This window comes from Leucopleurus acutus (genome assembly GCF_964270905.1).
Source record: "Leucopleurus acutus genome assembly, chromosome: 17".
NCBI lineage: Eukaryota > Metazoa > Chordata > Mammalia > Artiodactyla > Delphinidae > Leucopleurus > Leucopleurus acutus.
In genome coordinates this window covers 53,753,922-53,773,495 of record NC_139159.1, presented here as the reverse complement: position 1 = coordinate 53,773,495, position 19,574 = coordinate 53,753,922, and the positions used below count along the sequence as shown (strand labels likewise).

The 19,574-nt window shown below is 36.6% G+C and overlaps 1 protein-coding gene across 2 annotated transcripts in view; it reads left to right on the top strand.

The window, feature by feature from the left end:
- ANGPT1 (angiopoietin 1) overlaps window positions 1-19,574 on the top strand; it is a 251,426-nt gene that overhangs the window by 202,567 nt on the left and 29,285 nt on the right. For both annotated transcript variants that reach the window (XM_082858889.1, XM_082858888.1), the window contains exons 6-7: window positions 2,353-2,454; window positions 10,665-10,831. In XM_082858889.1, the coding sequence (XP_082715015.1) occupies window positions 2,353-2,454; window positions 10,665-10,831 (269 nt within the window). The remainder of the gene's footprint in view (window positions 1-2,352; window positions 2,455-10,664; window positions 10,832-19,574) is intronic.

The window sequence follows — 19,574 nt, the reverse complement described above, 5'->3', positions numbered from 1 at the left end:
GACTTGTCTGGAATATTTGATTAAGTAGATTATTCCCCCAACTCAAAATCCATCCCCAGCTTTCACTGCATTCCATTAATCAAGTTTTCCTATTTTATGTCTTTCCTTATTGCATCTCTAGTTTTTCAACAAATATTCATTTAGTACCTGCTAGGCTACTGTCCCTACTGCTCTAGGCACCAGGGACAGTAGCAAATAAAATGAAGTTCCTGCCTGTCTAAAGATTATTGGTGTCTTTTATCTCCATCAGTTGTTCACCAAAGCCCATTCTTGGACCCGACCCTCCCCCCACATCTGTTTCCACTTTTTTTTTTTACTTCTTTAAAATTCCAACTTTGGCTATCAACTACTGCTTTCAAGAAGATTACCCCTAATATAATTTTGAATTAGGTAAACAGGGGGTTCAAATCCTAGATCCAGTACCTGTTATATTAATAATAACCATTGGTAAGTTGCTGAAATACTCAAAGCCTTAGGTTTTTCATCTGCAAAATGGAGATGATAATCATACCTACATTACAGGGTTCTTGTGAGATAAATTAGAAAATGTGTGTAAAGTGTTTAAATTATCTAGCAGTTAAAAGGCATACTATTGTTATGACTATTTCTTTCTTAGTCCCTCATGCTCTTATCCTTATTCTTACCCTTGATCTACCTACAGTTAGATCATCTCTAACTGATCAATAAACTCCCCCTTTTGGATGACTATGCTATCTGAAACCCTAGGTTTTCAAAACCATGATCATTTTCTTTTCTCACATGTTAGCTGTCTTCCTTAAATTTCTCATTTAGTTTACTGACTCTATTATTCTCAGGTCACTAGAGTTGAAAATTGTGGATTCCCACATCTCTTTAACTCTACAGGGGCACTCAGTGTGTTAACTTTTAGGTGTTTTGAGGAAATTATCCGTATTTCGTTCATCATAATATCGCCAGTTGTAACACAGAATCAATGCCCAAAAATGCTTGTTGGGTGAAAAAAATTGAATTAGAATTAGAATTAAGGAAGACAAAAGACTAGATGGAGGTTATCTTGAGGACAAAGAGCAGGTGCATAGAGGTTAAGGGATTAATAGAGGGAGAAATTTAGGACAGGGAGAGGAATTTCAAATCTGTGATCTTGGAGGTGAGTCAGTTCCTAGTGATAATGAATACATACTGATGGGTGCATGTTCAAATTAGAGGAAGAGCCCTCAGGAGAGCATTTTGCCTATTTTTGTATGCTCACAGTTAAGTATGTACCTCCTAGTTCCTTTTACTCCGAGGAAGTACATGGACAATTTGTCCTTTGAATAACAGTTCTTGTCATTGTTTTCATACCCTTTAGCCATTTGTGCTCCAAATTTAATGCCTCAAGGAAAACACTTGAGGTTTTCCTTTAATCAGGCTCTTTGCTGTGTTGCCTCATATCTACACCTTTAGCCAGCCTCCAAATTGCTTTAGTAGTCAGTTGCCGGGGGAATGATGTTCCCCAAAGCTGAGCCCTTGAATAATCAAGCTGCCACATTTATGCTACATCAATTACAGTGATTGCTCTCCAAAGATAATGCCATTCAGATATGTTTCTCTCCTTGGGTGGACTCTGGGGGAAATGAATCAATTTCTAAATAAATAGTATTATATTTAGAAAAATTGAAATAAGCATAATCTTTGAAAGATTTGGATAACTTTTCCACATGGGAAAGAAATGCTTCTCACAGTCAGAAGGAATACAGTATGTCATGTTCTCTTCTTATTGTTCGTGACAAAAATTCAAGCAAATAATGTGTTCTCCATATGCTGGGGACCAAATTTTGCCTCTAATGTAATACTGAACCATCAAGAATAATTATTGTTGTATATGAGCATGTAGGAGTTAATATACAATGAAATGTGTAATAGCTAAATATAAATGATTTTTTAAATATTATTTTTCCAAAACCTTTATTATTAGTATATTGTGATTTAACAAATTAAAGATAGAAAATTCCAAATCTTATGTTTTAGCAATAAAATGGTCTGTAACTTTGGAAACTTTTAGTAGCATTTTAAAAAATAGAATATACATAATGCCTATTACCATTTAAGACAAACTTTTTAAAAATAATTTTTATAGTCTGTGACTGAGACAGTTTTCAGCTGACTGATTTAAACCTTTACAAGTAATTTATCATTTGATGGGATTTAATCAGAAACAACTCAAATACAGGAAGAAATAGCCAATAAAATGTCTAAATTAATATTTTCAACATGGCAGTTTTTATTATTTTTGTCTGTAGGCCTATCCATCCTATTTCTGTCTTGAAACATATCTGATACCTGTTTGTTTAAAATAGACATAATTTTCACTTGACTTTATTTTCCCTTTGTCAGGTATTTTGCAATATGGATCTCAATGGGGGAGGTTGGACTGTAATACAGCATCGTGAAGATGGAAGTCTAGATTTCCAAAGAGGTTGGAAAGAATATAAAATGGTAAGATGGAAGAATTTACATAGTTTTTGATGTTTTATCATGAGATTTTCTTCACTACACAATGTGATAAACTTTTGTATTTTTAGATGTCTTTCAGTTATTTAAAAATTAAAATAACGTTTGTGACATTATTCTCATTAAACACAAAACACTCATAAATCTTTTTCAGTAAATGATTTCCACGTGTGCATCAGAAGGAAAAATATATTACTGAAATTATTTAGTGAACTGTTACATATTGTCTGAATTTGTTCCTGGTTGAATGAGGGTGGAGGAAGCTAGAATTTAGACCCAGGCTGTGTACATGAGCCAGGACAAGGGAAGTGTGCAGGGCTGTGGGCTGTGGTGCAGGACTGCGAGGTACTACCAATGGCTTCACTCACATGGCTGGCAAGTTGTTGCTGGCTATGGACTGAGAACTCCTCGATGTGGTTAAGTTGGGCTTCTCCCAGTACAGTGATCCAGGGTCATCAGACTTACTAAGTGGCAGTTGGCATCCCTCAAGCACAAAAATAGAACCTTCCAGTCCTTTTTAAGATTTATTAGACCCAGAAATGGCATGGTTTCACTTCCACTACATTCTTTTAGTTAAAGTTGATGACAGGGCCAGTCCAGATTCAAAGTGAGACAAGTACACAAGGGTGTGAACTGTGAGGCATGATTCACTGAGGTCTCCAAAATACCAGCAGACATCATCATCATCATCATGATCACCATCATCATATCTAACCCTTTCAATGTTTAATATGTGTAAGCCTCATACATAAATTCTTACGTAATTTTCATATCAAACCTATTATACAAAATTACCTGTGAGAACATAGGATAAAGGTGATGTTGCCGAGCAAGGGCTCGTTGCCTAAGGTTTGTAGAAGCCAATACTATGGCACAGGCTTTTGCGAAAAGAAAGAGCTTTTATTTCGAGGTCAACCAGTAAGGAGACAAGAGGCAAGGCTCTTGAAGTCTGTCTCCACAGTCCAGGGATCAGGGTGAAATTTAAATGATCAGGGGAATCTCAAACATAGAAGCTGATTGGCTAGGCTTGAATCAGTCCATATAAGCTGCTGGAACCCAGAGTTTTCATATTAAAAGATTTCTTGCTCTGTGAAGAGCTCCAGGAGCAACATTTCTATTCTTTGAGTTCTGTAGACTGAAGATTCTTGGTTCTGGGGTCACCCTGGAGACATGGCTTCCTGTCTTACACATGCACTGTTCTAGTCTTTACTCTGCCACTTACAAATGGAGTGATTTTTGGCAAATCACTTAACCCATACCTTAACTTTCTCACTTGTTAAAAGAGTACATTAATAATAGTACCTCATCTGCCTTGCAGGGATATTGTGAGGATTAGCTATAAGTAAAGCTCTTGGCACATTGAATTGTCAGTAAATAGTAAGTATTATCATGATCCAAGATTAAAACATCGAAGACTGCAAATTTTTTCTTAACTCTGGCAAAAATATTATTTTGCAAATCACCTTAAATCATGATTATTTTCACCACTAAAATGAGACATGAAGCAGTTATCTGAGAATTAGACTATAAATATAGATACTGGCAAGTCTGAAATACATTATTATTAATACTAATGGTAAAAGAAAATTTGATATAAAGTTGTCATCACGGTGACTTTCCAAAATGGTGACTTACTAGCTGTAAGCATCTGCTGCCTTGGCAAACTAGGCACGTTAAGTAAGAGAGACTGACGTATGAAGGATGGCATTGATTCATGTCTTATAAGCATTTACCAAATGTATATATTTTAAGCAATTTTTTAAATTATTGGAATGGGACTGAATTATTGTTTATTCACAATAACCAAAAGCCCCAAACTATTGTGAAGTTTACTCCTCTCCCTTTTTTATTTATTTTTTATTTTTTTCCCCTTTTTTAAAGTAGAAAGACTATCATGTTTTATTCAAACTCGAACAATTTATCCTCTGAGTGTCAATTCTACATGGTCAGAAATGAGATAAACTTCAAACTTCTGAAACATTTTGGCAAAAATGAGTCTGATGATATCTTTTTGTTTTAATTAAAAGAATTTATTATATGTTATAACTTGGTTAATTTTCACCAAAACACATGGTATAAAGTGTTTCCTCCAGAGCTTTTCTTTCACCTAAAGACAAAGTAATGACTCCACAAAGAATGGATATAGACCCCTTATGCCAACGCTTATCAGTCACACACACTTCCGCTCCCTGAATCAGAACTTGCTGCTAGGGTGTACATCCTTTGGGAAAAAGAACTTCTTGGCGTGTACCACTTCTTCCTCAGTCTTCCCTGATGTTTTATATGCAGTAAGATGCTTCACTTCTTTCTCAGGCACTGAGTATAGAAATAAAGTTTTATCCCTTCTTCTTTTCTGCCTTTCCTCCCTCCTTCCCTTCATTCTGGTTGACATCTATGGGCTGCCTCTTGCTTCATAAGGTCTCCAGAACAATATGTTAAAATTACCAACACATAAAATTATAAATACATAATGATAATTTTTAAACCTCTCTCAACATGGAAGATTTGCAATTTATTTGATTCTTAACATTGGCTTTAAGCCTACAAAATCTTTTACCTAAGCTTTGTTTTCACTTAAACTTCCTTATGAGGAGAGTAAGCAAAACCTGGTTTATGGATTTGTAAAGATGTTTGCTGAGAGGGAAGTCTGGAGTGGGCTTTTTAAATGAGGCACTTAAGGAACTATATTAACTCCTTCGAGCCATAAGGATACCATTTAGTGGCCTCCAGCAATAACACTTACCAGCAGTACTTTTGCATATAAAGCCCAATCAAGCTAGGAGTTCCAAACAGTACCCCAGTGGCCTAACTTTACAGAAGGTAGTGACTAATGCCCTGGAGACAACCTGTCTTTGTATGGAAAACAATTACCCATATAAACAGAGCTTCCTACTGACAAAGAAGTATTTCAGGCTGAGCACAATACCTTCTGGGAGTTCTTTGTTTCTGGAAAGAAATTAAGAGCACATTTTCAACTGCATTTTAAACTCTTCACATTAAAAGGAGAAAAATATATAAGAAGTTTAAAAATGCTGAAATAAATCATCCTCTGATCTTTCTTGGGCTGTCTCAGCAGTTAGAGGAGATGCACAATTGAATTGTATACTAAGCACCTTTGGAAAGCCACAGCTCAGTAACCCTGAGTTCTTATCTGTTTTCTTTAATGATTTTATGAAAAGAGATGAAATCCATAGGATACATGGACTGTGTCTGTTTTCAATTGTTTCAGCTATAAAAAGTCAGCGCTTCCTATGAGCATTATCAGACAAAAGAAATAAAGCATCAGGGACAATTATTTTTTTAACTTGGAAAAATACAAACCAAAACTGAACATTTCTGCAGATTTTGGCAAAAACTAACGAATATTGGTCTTTCCCCTCTGTGCTTTTTTTTTTTTTTTTTTTAGCAAAATGTGGTTTTTAAGGCCAATTTTAAGTCAGTATTAGTTTAAGCTAAATTCCAGGGTCTTTTGCCTTTTATTAAAGAGCTAAAGGAGAATTAAAATTGATTAACAATCTCTCTGAATTATGATATCAAAATCTTTCATACAATTGTGATTGACATAACTAAACAGTTTTCATGAAAGGATATGGCATAGCATCCTTGGACTTTATTTATAAAAAGGAAGAAATTCTATTTTTATTACTATTGTTTGTTTATTCAATAAGGATTTGCTGCTTTTTCAGTGTCAGCCCTGAATTTTGTATAATATTTTACTTTTATTCTTATGAATGTTGCAAGCTATTTATTTGGAGTAAGATATAAACCTGTGGTAAGCTGTTATATGTACAATAATGTGTAAACCTTTTTTTGCTTGTTTGTGCATTGGTCATCTCTGTATTTCAGGCATAAGTATGAATTTTTTCAATGACAGCCCCATAGTACATAATCAACACTTAACTCCTAATATCTTCAATCTGAAGATGAAGTTTTATCTCTTCCCTTGTACCACTTAGGTAATTTGATCTGGTTAATTTCTTTTTTCTCATTTGCACTTGGAATAGTTATTCTACGTCATAATCCTATGGTTCCCCACCTTTAGTACACAGCACACTCACCTGGGGAACCTTTTAAATGTACAGATCTCTAAGACCACCCAAGACATACTGAGTCAGAACCTCCATACAGGAACCAAGTCATCTATATTTTGAAAAAGCTCCACAGCTCTTTCTGATATGCACTGCCAATTGAAAGTAAGTGTCAGAACGATCAGTTTATTAGCATGGGCTTAAGATCTCAAAAATTACCTCTTTTGTAGATCCTAAAACTTTTGAAATGTAGTGAGAAAGAGATGAAAAAATATAGGACCACAGTAGAGTTGAAGAAGACAGCTTCTCTTTAGCATTAGGAAAGCAGAAACAAGAGTAAGAAGATAATCTGTAGACACAAACTATGGTTTGTGTCGTAGTTTAGCCCCGGTTGCAACCAGTTGGTTTAAATTTCTTGTTTAATAATTAACTTCTCGGATTAAAATGACAGTACTCATTTGTATAAACCAATATTCAACTTGTCATAAGAATACATTAGTTCCTAGCATCTGAAAGCCATTTAAAGAATTGGTTCATATCCCCTTATTCTCAGGCTAAGACAAGACCTGGATTATTTTTGTTCCCTTTCTCGTACAGAGTAGAAAAGAACCTGCTTAACATCATGTAGCTTATAGTCTCTTGGGAGACAGGCGAGTAAACAGAAAATTACTATATATTATGATATATTCTCTAATTATAATAAAAACAACTAGATTTTTGTTAACTGCTTCTCATGCATCAGCACTGAGTTAGATGCTTTAGGTATATTTTCTCACTTTTTTCTCGCAACAGTGTATATGGAAATGACATTTTAAATCCTTGTTTTGCATATAAGGAAACGGAGGCTTAAAAGTAACAGCAGATGTGTGGCAGAGCAAGCCTTCAAATTGGAGCAGAGAGAGGGAGTAGAAGTTGTTGAATCAAAGCCAAGTCTTTATTCCTAGGTGTCAGATTCGTGGCCGGCCTGATAAACTAGCCAGTAGACAGTTTACTAATGTTAGGAACCCATTTCCCCTTCTTTCTTGAATTTTTCATCTTCCTGATGAAATGGTTGTTTCTGCATCACTGCACTCAGCTATTAGAAGGTTTCTTCCCTACACTCTCTCTCTAACAGTCATGTTGATTCCTTGTAGCCAATACAGCATATTTAGAAAGTTTTTTGGGAAGGTGCATGAAATAAAATTTTTGTTTATGAAAGCAAATTTCATTGCTTTCTTTTCAGTTGCTTCTTCCTCTATTTTCAGTCAGAAAAAGCAAACTGTTTAGGAAGGGTTGTTAACCTCCGCTTAGAGGGCGGTACAAACCTGCATGCCAAGAGGGGAATGGAGGCTCTTGGAGGAATGATACAAATGCTTCTCCTTTTCTGAGGCTGGCTGGAGATCACTGTACTTTTCACTAAGCTGGAGAGCTTTTATCCTTGCAACACTTCCAACGGCATGGAAATATTTGATCTAAAACTTAACACTTCATCATTCCCACCCTCCTTATTCACAGTTAGTACAATTACTGAATCTCTTCTAACTGGCTACACAAAAGAGGGAATCAAGTGGCTATAGAGAGAGTTTTGACATGTCTGAGCTGAGAAGAAATGCAAAGAGAATCCAAGCAGTCTTCTTTTTCTTCCCAGTGGCTGCTGCAACTGAGAATGTGCTAATTCTTTGACTTTCAGTCCCCTGTAACTTTCTGCTTTGCTTATTCATTGGAGAAGGTAAGCTTTACTCTTCTCCCTGGTATGAAGCACCAGCTGCCCTGAAAATGTGTAAAATTCTTAGTACGTCTTAAATTGCTCTAAGATTTCCTGCCACTGTGGGGCTCTTGCGGAGTGTGACTTGAGCATCTTAGGAACAGAGAAGAAGGGAGGCACTGGAGTATGGACTTCATCATCTACCTGTACTCTGAGCTACAGGTAGACAGATGATCTTTGGGGATGCATATAACCACTGCAGTTTGGACAAAGGGTGTTCAGTTAATCAAAAACTAAGCTAAATTGGGGAATAACCTTAAAAGTGTACCTCTATATGCTAATACATTTCATTGAAATATAAAAAATATACATTCATTTACCCATGTGTTTATAATGTAGGCTCAAAGCTTGGAATTCTGAGTCAGTGGCTCTTTCATAAAACTTTCCCATAATCAAATGCATCAAATTTCTAGCTTCTGTTTTTTTTAAACTAGAGCAAGTAAGGCATATACAAAGTAATGTACGTTAAAAATCCTCTAAAGTTTTATTATTTTCCTCAGTCTTTTAGAGTTGTTGCAACAACATATAGCTCAAAAGCATTTTTTAGTGATTTGCTTTCATTGAGCAAATCTAAATATTTAAATTAGTTTTTATAAAAAACAAAACAGAACAAAAACTCCTCTTTCCCCACTAATATTTAACTTATTTACATAACATTATAAATCTTATCATTACAATAACAGAACTGGCATAAATGAGTTTGAGACCGAATGCAGTTGGCCTTTGGTAAGTCACTCAATTGGCAGACAGTAGTGCACAAATGTATTTAATACTTTCAGTGTACTCTGGGCATCAATATATTTTAAGTAAGGAATGGAGAATAATGATTCATATGTTAAGTTGGTTAAAGGAGAAATCAGTTAAGAACACTTCTACTGTAGTTGTAATTCTGTAAAGTTGATATACATTAAATATGAAAAGAAACAAATATTTTCCAAATTCTATCTTCTGTGTTGAGAAATAAGGATTGTTGTGATTATTTTAGTACTTCCCTCATACTTCTTCTTAATACAGATAAAATAAAACTTTTGTTAATGAATACCTCAGTGAACCAGAATATGTTTCTTTCTGCAACATAAAAGTATATTATGTGATTACTGGACACCTCCAAGTCTTCCAAGCATGAATGTGCACAAGATAAATGGGGAGTTTGTTCAGATTCAGATTTGTGGACTGGCTCTCAGATAGCTTGACTCAAATTGGAGCCAGGAATATTTTTTTTCAACTAGTGCTCCAGTGATTATGATTCAGTTGGGCACTTTAAGAAACACCCCTGAGACACAACCAAATTACCTACAACAAGAATTATGTATTAAGGTTACTTCTCTGAATGCAATTGCAGGGTGCCATAGCCTTTGTTTTCTTCCTTCCTCCCTTTCTTCCATTTTCTTTGAACTTCAATGAAACATATGGAGTGCCCAGTGTATGCCAGCATTCTACTAGTCTTTGAGGATTCACAAATACAACACAGTTTCTGTCCTCAAGGAGTTCATAGTCTGGTCAGTAAAACAAACCCATATATCAAGAATTACACTGAACTTCAAGTTTTACCAAGGAACACTTTCCGAGGCAATTGTGAATACCCAAAATCTAGGATGCCAGTAGTTTCCTAGGGTTTTAAATTTTCCTATCACTAACATAGCCAACATTAAGAGTTAGCTTTCTCTTGTGTACTTTCTTTTACTCCACAAAGAAAACTATTTTGAACACACTAACAGTGACTGGGATTGCCCTAAAGAGAACAGTGGAACCATACTGAGATTCTGGGGCGGAGCAGCCAGCTAGGTTCACTCACTCACTAGCTCTTAAGTGTCAAAATCCTAATCTATTGAGGCGAAGTATTTAAATGATTACAGTTCTGGATTTACAGATTTGCTTATTATTACTTAAAAATGAAAATGTTAAAGCTAGGGAAGTTAAGGGTCTAGTAATCTGTTATTATCTACCCATAATTTGACTTGTGAATAATAATAACAAAAATAATAATAATATTGTTAAATAACTTGTCTGATACTATGCTGATGATATTCATTGAAAAATATTTAAACTATGTTGAAAATATTCCGTTAACTAGTATTTTAGAAACGTTTTCAAAAGCAAGCTGTGATTGAGAAGCATTTACTGGTTAAACCCATTAACCAGATTCATTTAATTCGAAAACATCTCATCTACACAGATTTCTATATCAGAATTTACTGTAATAAAGAGTTAGACATGAGCCTCGATGGGGGGAAACATAGCAGAAAAATACTGAGTGAGTAATCGAAGGAAGTGTATAAAAATATGAAAGAACCAAAAAAAAATATGAAAGAACCATCTTTAATTTTAAAGAATGTTTTTTATTGTTTAGAACATAGCTTAATACTAAACATGGAAAGAGCTTCTCCCTGAATTAACAACTGCATCTCTGTCTTCTTTCACAGGGTTTTGGAAATCCCTCTGGTGAATATTGGCTGGGGAATGAGTTTATTTTTGCCATAACCAGTCAGAGGCAGTACACACTAAGAATCGAGTTAATGGACTGGGAAGGAAACCGAGCCTATTCACAATACGACAGATTCCACATAGGAAATGAAAAGCAAAATTACAGGTAGGTCCTTCTTGGGTGTGGTGTTCAACTGCCTCAGGCCTAGTCATCTAAGAGTTTTAATGGAAAAGTGTGAAAAAAAGAAATGATCAAAGTTGTCCTTCAAAATGAAAATCAGGCTGTCTAGGCCTTTGACAAAGGGATGCAAAAAACCCTGTAAAGGCTTCTTCAAAGCTTTAGATTTCAGTTCTCACAGACTGGTTATTTTTTATTTTTTTTAGAATTTTTTTTTTTAATTGGAGTAGAATTGCTTTACAATGTATTAGTTTCTGCTGTACAGTGAGGTGAATCAGCTATATGTGTACCTATATCCCCTCCCTCTTGGACCTCCCTCCCATCCACCCCCCGACCCCACCCATCTAGGTCGTCACAGAGCACTGAGGTGAGCTCCCTGTGCTAGCTATTTTACACGTGGTAGTGTATTTATTCACAGACTGATTATTTTGTTGTTGGCTTAAATTCTAGAGGATATGGAATTAATTCAAACATGATATTATTGTTGTTATTTTTATTCTTACTGTTGTTGTTATGGAGGTGCAGTGAATTTATACATATAAAACTAAGGACAGAGAATTGACTCCAACTCAGGGGCTTGAAATAAATACTTTCTTCTATCAAAAGATTTTTTTACTTAAACTTCCCTTGTTTACTTTTCTTAAATTATTATTTACATTATCTTGAAGGTGACAAAAGAGGAGTAAAATTTTATGTTTGAATGATTTACTAAAAAATAAGGTGAGACATAATTTAGAATTTTTTGGTCAGTAATGTGAGAGACAAAAATAAAGTCCAGGTAATGGCATCAACATACACAACACATCATTGCGGATTAAAAATAGACTATATACTTAATTGTTAACATCTCTGATTTCTTTTTCAATGAGCAGATTGTACACTAGAAGAAAATGGTTAATCAAGTAATGCAGGGTGGTAAATTCATTTCACAAACACTTATTGTATTACTTCTATGTTCCCGGAACTCTACTAGGCACTGGCAAACTTGCAGTCAGTGATGAGGTCACTAGTCTCCCAGACCTCACAGTTGAGCTTTGTTACAAACTAGGTCACTAAATAACTGGTTGGCCTTCCTTGAGAACAGGAAGTATATTTCAGTTACTTTTATATCAGTACCCATAAATGCAATACTTGGCACATAGCAGGTCCTTAATAATGGTGTGTGACTCAGTTTTGTAAATTAGATAAACAGTAAATTAGGGTTGCAATGATTTTAAACTCTCGATATCGTGGCTACTCTACATTGGTCTTGGAAACACGATTGTGTGCATTGAAGGGTTGGCACACTGCTTCAAACAAAATGCAATGACAGCGACCAAGGCCTTATGCTTTTTTTCCAACCTGTGTGGCCATCTCCTCATAGTTCAGCTGTTTCCGCTGCTATTTGTCTTTTTGAAACATGCCATCCTTTAGGAGTTTAAATCTACAATTCTTTTATGAACACATCTCATTTTATTTTAATGGATTATGTGTGGGATTGGATCCTTGGAGACATAATAAGCATTTTCTTAACAAACGGTGATGATGTCACCACAACAGAAGATGAGAAATAGATCTAAAGAGTCGATAGTCTCATGGTGGGGAGAGAGGGTGTGCATATGGCAACTCAAGAAACCAAAGAAGAGACATTTATAAAATTCAATGGACTGTAAGAAGAAATGTTTCCAAGGAGGTCAATATTTTGAGAGTTTTGTAACAAGAAAAACCACTGTAAAACATCGGGGGTACTCTTATGTAAATGTTTTGAGCTGAAACTTGAAACTATATGAAACTTGGCTAATGTCAGACAGCCTGACAATAGGACTAGCAAATAATTAGTCTAGTCTTTTTTCTAGGCTCCTGAAGAATTTGCTTTGGTTCTTTTCCAAAATGTCTCTCAGTTCTTGTGTGTGTGTGTGTGTGCGTGTGTGTGTGTGCGCTTATGAGGCTGGGGTGGTATTAAGGGTGCAAAGAGTGGGTAGGTTTAGGAGGGTCGGAGGCATCTGAAGTAGGCTTCAGGGTACATGGTATGAATGGCATCTGCATGAGGAAGGCACACTTATCTCCTCTTAAAATGCCCGCTGCCCTCACTGAGCATTTCCTGGTCCTTGAACATCTTTGTAATTCTGATCTTCACCCAAATAATGCAGATCTGTGATCAAAAAGCCAAAGTGAGGTGTACACTCTGAGATCTCCATTTTTCTCTCTTGAGAGAATTGTGAACCTTGAGAATCAGAATTATAGATCCAGAAGGAACTTAATCATTTAATGCCAAACCTCTGGTTTTAAAGAAAAGAAGGCTGAGGTTCAGAAATATGTAATATTTTTGTCCAAGGAGGGAAAAAGACTTAAATATGGGATGTTTGGCTCCTTCCTAGTTAGGTGTGGTTTCCACTCTGTAATGCTACTGTAATAAAGCTGGTGGCTCTGGCCCTCTTTCCTGCCAAGACCCAGCAGAAAATAGATCCGTAATCATCACCTTCTCGTGCAGTTAAATATTAAGATTCACACTGGCATCAAATGAGAAATTAAAACTCATTAAAACATAATGCCTGTTCTGGTGAAAGCTTAATCAAAATAAGCACACTATAAACTGGCATTATTCACTCTTTCAAAGAAAATCAAACAGAAGCTTGAAAAGGGAAGCTATACACCCTCGTGACTTCCCTCTCCACCTCTGTCTTCACTCACACCCAGCACTGATTCTCCAGGCCCAGTAACACCACAGGTGGCCTCAAGTCAGGACTCCAGGTATCTAGCTTTGCTTTTCTGTGCTTGTTCTCATTTCTCTTCCCTCTGAATTAGGTGCCTCGTTGTGATAAATTATTAAAGGAATTAATGCTAACACTTGTGTAGTATTTTATAATCTATGAAATGATTTTTAATATTATAATCACTTAATCCTTAAAATCAATTTTGAGCTAGGTATTATTAGACACATTTTAAAGATGAAGAAACTGATGAGGCTTTGGTCAATTGACCTGCTCAAATTCAACTAAATTCCAAATAAAATCAAAACTATGGAATTCGGGCTTCCCTGGTGGCGCAGTGGTTGAGAGTCCGCCTGCCGATGCAGGGGACACAGGTTCGTGCCCCGGTCCGGGAAGATCCCACATGCCGCGGAGCGGCTGGGCCCGTGAGCCATGGCCGCTGAGCCTGCGCATCCGGAGCCTGTGCTCCGCAGCGGGAGAGGCCACAACAGTGAGAGGCCCGCGTACCGCAAAAAAACTATGAAATTCATGGTGGGGTTTTTTTCTTCTGTTTTTACATTTTCTATATTTTTCCTCTTACAAATTAAATTCAGAAATTTTTGCATTTTCTTTTTAAAAATATTTTATCTTAATAGAAATTATATTTTGAAAACTCTTGTAATAGTTGTGGCCGTAATGTATAAACCAAAAAAATTTTTAAATGGATCTTTCTCATGCTCTAGACACATATTGATTTAGAGTAAATGTTGTGAATAGATTGATGAGCTTACAAATGTACATGTAATACACATATTTTCCTTTTATTCTCCAAGGAAAGTCCAAATGATTTTCTCAGATAGAAAATAAAATCTGTAGAACCCAAGAGAATATAAATAAGAAAAAAACAATAATGTGAGAGTGTTACGATAAATACATCACGTGCAATAACACGCAATCAACATGAAATTACTAAATACTTCCTCTAGAGAGGCAGTATTATCCAGATCCTCGTCATCTAACACCCAGATGGTTATAAAACCTTCCTGCCTCCAGTCTTAATGCTCTCAGATATACCTTCCACGCTATTATTGAGATGTTTTTTCTGAAACACAATCTGACTTGGGCTCTGCCATCCTTCACATATTTCAACAGTGTTCAAATATCTACAGGTTAAAGTCTGCCACCTAAAACTCTTCCTGTCCTGGTCCTACCTACTTATTCAGCTATTACTATCATATTGTTCCCCCAACCTCACCCAATCAGATACCCCCTTATTGTGATTATGATCCAGAAACTACTTGCAATTTCCCTTTACCACCCACGCCTTTGTTTATGCTGTATCCTTACCCTATACATATAAACCCAACTTTGGATACATCTTCTAAATCTTTAAGATTTTCCTTTATTTCAGGAAGTCTTCCCTGATACCTACTATGGTATATGCTCCGATGTGCTCATCTATATCCTCCCTTCAGAACTGAAGCACTCCTCCCACTTCCTGGGAACATTGCTGGCTAACAGCTTGTAGCCAAGGTCCCCTGCCTGGGTATGCCTATGACTGAAGAAAGTCATCTCATTCAAGGTCACTGCTTCTTCCTACAGACAGATTGCATCCAATGACTGGTCAGTATAGGAGTCTATTAAGGACCACTTGCCCTAATTGAGGACAATTCTGAAGGCTATCCAAGGTCCAGAATTTCACTTGAGATTAGCTGAGATGTTCACTGTGATTGCATGTGAGCCCATGCAGCTTCTCCCTCTGCCACTGGAATCGATCCTAAGATCATTCACCTATAAATATCCCTACACTGATTTCCCAGAGAAATGCATCACCTTCATTCTCAGGTCAATTTGGATGCTTTGTGGTCCCATAGATGCATAACAGTCTGTGAATAACTATCCAGTATCCACATTCTATTATGTCATTAACAAGTATTTATTAAGTAACTGTGTGTATGATCTGTCCCACTAATTTCTAAGTTTCTAGAATATGGAAACCATTTTTATCAAAATTCAAGATACATACCTAAGCCAGCCAAATTATTATTATTATTATTATTTTGCGGTACGCGGCCCTCTCACTGCTGCGGCCCCTCGCGCCGCAGAGCACAGGCTCCGGACGCGCAGGCCCAGCGGCCACGGCTCACGGGCCCAGTCGCCGCACGCGGGATCCTCCCGGACCGGGGCACGAACCCGCGTCCCCCGCATCGGCAGGCGGACTCCCAACCACTGCGCCACCAGGGAAGCCCTAGCCAAATTATTGCTAATAGTTAATATTTGTTGAATACATGCTATGCACCAGACACCTTGTTTTACATAAGAAAATTGAGGTGTGGTATTTCGCATAAGGTAACAAGTACTAATATGAGTAGAAGTCACAATTTGAGCTTTGATCTCTAACTGCCCATCTTTTGGCCATCCCTCAATAAAAGGAAATCCATCAGTTAATTGCTGGAATTAAATATACTCAAAGCACATATTCTAAGAGATAAAATATGTTTCTTCTAACCCCACTTCTGTCTTTAATAATCTGAATGTCTGCAGACACATTATCTCATCTCTCAATTTTCTGTCCTATAAATTAAAGTATTTATAAAGCTCCTTGCAGCTCAAAACTTATTAACTAGAATAAAATTACTTTTATGTATACATGTCTTTTTTATTTTTTTCCCCTTCAGTTCTTTGATAAGTGATTAAATTTTGATCTCCCTAAAAATACTTCAGTAAGATTTTCCATCAGTTTAGGGCTTACAATGACCTTTTACTTCTCATAAAAACTTTGCTGGTCTTTGCTGGTCCTAATACTTAGAGCTAAAAAACAAATACATAACTGCCACCACATCCAATGCTTAAAAGAAATAAATGTTTAATTGTGGGTTTAGGGAGATGCTGTGATCTACTGGAAAGAGCTCTGGAATAGGAATCAGAAGAAGTCTGGCTTCACTATCCATAAAGCCAGTTTGGTTGTATCAGTCAATGTTCAGTTACGGAAGCAAAGCCATGATGAGTATTATGGAAATAAGGGATTTATTATACAAATTCCACCTTACACAAATGTGAGGTGAGCTGGGAAAGTGAAGGTCTGGAAGATGAAGGTGGATAATCAGAGGAAGGGTCACTAACACATATACATGAACCCCAGTGTGGTAGTGGACAAGCTGAAGCCAGCAGGAAAATTCGAGAAACCAGGCACGTCCAGCTACCAAATCCAGCTACCAGCTTAGATCTCACAGCAGGGGAGATCTAAGAAAAGCCGTAGCTACGTTACCTAGGGTTGTGCAATCAGGCATCTGGTGTTGAGTCTGGGCAGATTGCCAGCATGGGGGAGGCAAGCTGGATGCAGAGTGGAAGAGAGCACAAGCTGAGAACTGCTGGGCACCTCTGACCCTGAACATCACCATACCTAATGATAATCTGAGTTGGACCACTGCTTTACTTCCACCGTTCAAATCTCATACAAAGTCCTCTTGGGGCCAACTCTAACTTGGAACTGTACAAAGAAGGAGAGTCTGAGAAACACAGTTCTCAGATTAACCAACTTGACAGTAGCACAATCTAGCAATACCTTGGGCAAATCACCTAATACTTTTATACCTCAATTTTCACATCTTTAAGTGGGAATAATGTCCACTGTCCTGTAGTTCTCACCATTTTTTATATGGATCCAATCAGAAAGAATATGCAAACATACTTTGTATTGGACAAACTTAAGTGCCATATGACTATGAAAGATATGTTTTATTATTTAATTCGATTTTTATCACACCCAGGAAGTTTATTATTTATTCAATAAAAATTTAGTATGTTTCTATATTGAAATCTAACCCCCCAACCACGGTCCCAAAAATGTCTTTTACTGATTGGTACTTATCTATTTACTTGTTTGGATTCAGGACCCAGCTCAGGCTCACTCATTGCATCTGCGATCTCTTTAGTCACCTTTTACCTAGAGCAGTTACCTACCACACACTTGCCATTAGTATTTTTTTTTTAATGCATATCAGTTTTCCTCAGAAATGTCTCTTTATTAATTTATCTGATTATTTCTTCCTGATGAGATTCAAATTAAATCTTTTTGACAAGAATGCTAAATAAACGATACTGTGTACTTCCCATTTTATCACATCGGAAGGTACAGAAGGTCATTTTGTCCCATTATTGGTTGGGTTAAGTTTAAAGTTTTGCGGGGTTTTTTACAATGGAATATGTAGTCTCAAAGAAGATTCTTACAAAATGTCATAAGTTATAAAACACATAAAGCTGATCTATGTTGATTGAAGTGGTTGTGGGGACTTGCTACAATATCCCTTTGGCCTCCCCCTTGCTAGTGCCTCAGACATTTGTAGAGTACATTGTATTATATTATCATATCTGTAAAACTAACGATTTACGAATTGGAGATAAATTTTGCATGTGATTTTATCAAGTGACTTTACATGTTAATTTTTTGCATTCTTGGTTACAGTTTGTTCCCTAAAGTTAACTCCTTTGTCTTTTTGTATTAACTCGATTAATAAATCCTCTATCACAGATAGTATAATGACAAACTTACAGATAGCCCTTCTTTGAACCAATAGAAAATTTGTATTCGCGAAGTCTGAATGATAGTGTTTCACTATTTAATGTACATTTTAGATTATAATTATAATCTTACCATAATATTTATAATGCACAGTTTGGTGATTTTCTTCTCATTTTATTATCTCCTTATTATTTGTTGGGGGTGAATGATACTTTCAGGGTAGAACTATGGCTATGCTAAAGCCTCATTCTGGAAGAGATTCCACATGAAGAGATGAATACGATGTTTAAACAAAATTACCAAAAAAAAAACCTTGAAAATAATTTGGCCATTAAACATCTTTTTGTACAAAGTTTATTTTTGGCTAGGATCTTTATTGGGAAGCAGTTTTATGTAATGGGTAAAATATTGTATTGGGAATCAAGAGACATGACCTCTAGACTTGGATCTGTAGTTACTTTTCTGAATGACCTTGGACGAGTTACTTCACTTTTCCAAGTTTCAGGTCCTCAGAAGTAAAATGAGGATGTAAGGATGAAGTCTTTTTAATTCCAAAATCCTTTTTTTCAATCATTAAAGTATTCCCATGCCATGTGTATATTTCAAGGACAAAACAAATCAGTGTGGATTGAAAAGAATTCTCTTGAGCCTCCCACGTAAATTTAAGCCTTGCATTTTCGTAGGTATTGCAAAACTTGTTTCACTTTTTAGTGAAATGTTTTTCATTTCTCTGATCCTCTGGGCTCCACTGTCCTGGCTGGAACCAGTAGCAGATGTGTTGAAATACTAAGAGGAAATTTATTTCTTACAGCAGTTCTGGACTGATCAAGGTAGGCAAAAAAATATATAGGGAATCTCCTGGCAGTTTCTACCCTCTTGAATTTTTAGCCTAGATATCAAACCTAAGGCTTTAAGTAGTTTTATTTGTATTTTCAAATAATTTCTCCAACTTGGGAGGTGTATTACTTTTATTTAGACTACGATTTTTGTTGTGGTTATACTTCCTAAAACAGAGAAGGAATTTTTGTTTGTTTGTTTCTTTTGCGGTATGCGGGCCTTTCACTGCTGTGGCCTCTCCCATTGCGGAACACAGGCTCCGGACGCGCAGGCTCAGCAGCCATGGCTCATGGGCCCAGCCGCTCCGTGGCATGTGGGATCTTCCTGGACCGGGGCACGAACCCATGTCCCCTGCATCAGCAGGCGGACTCTCAACCACTGCGCCACCAGGGAAGCCCAGAAGGAATTGTTTTATTCAACAAAATTTGTATTTTATACTCCTTGACTGAGATGAAATATTCAAGAGGAAGAAGGCATGGTCCTACAAAGTCACTCTGTACCTTCTTCAGGCCTTATAAAGATCAGGAAATCTCTTGACTTTAATGCAGATTAATGTCAGTCTCTAGAGTCTTAAATTTTTCTAAGACAACAAAAGCAAATGCCTTGGTGCTGCTAGGTCTAAGTATTCCCAGGATTCCAGCTCCAGAATGAGTAATGCTGGGACTCAGACAACTGCTGTCCTAGAAACTTATAGGTTGGCAGA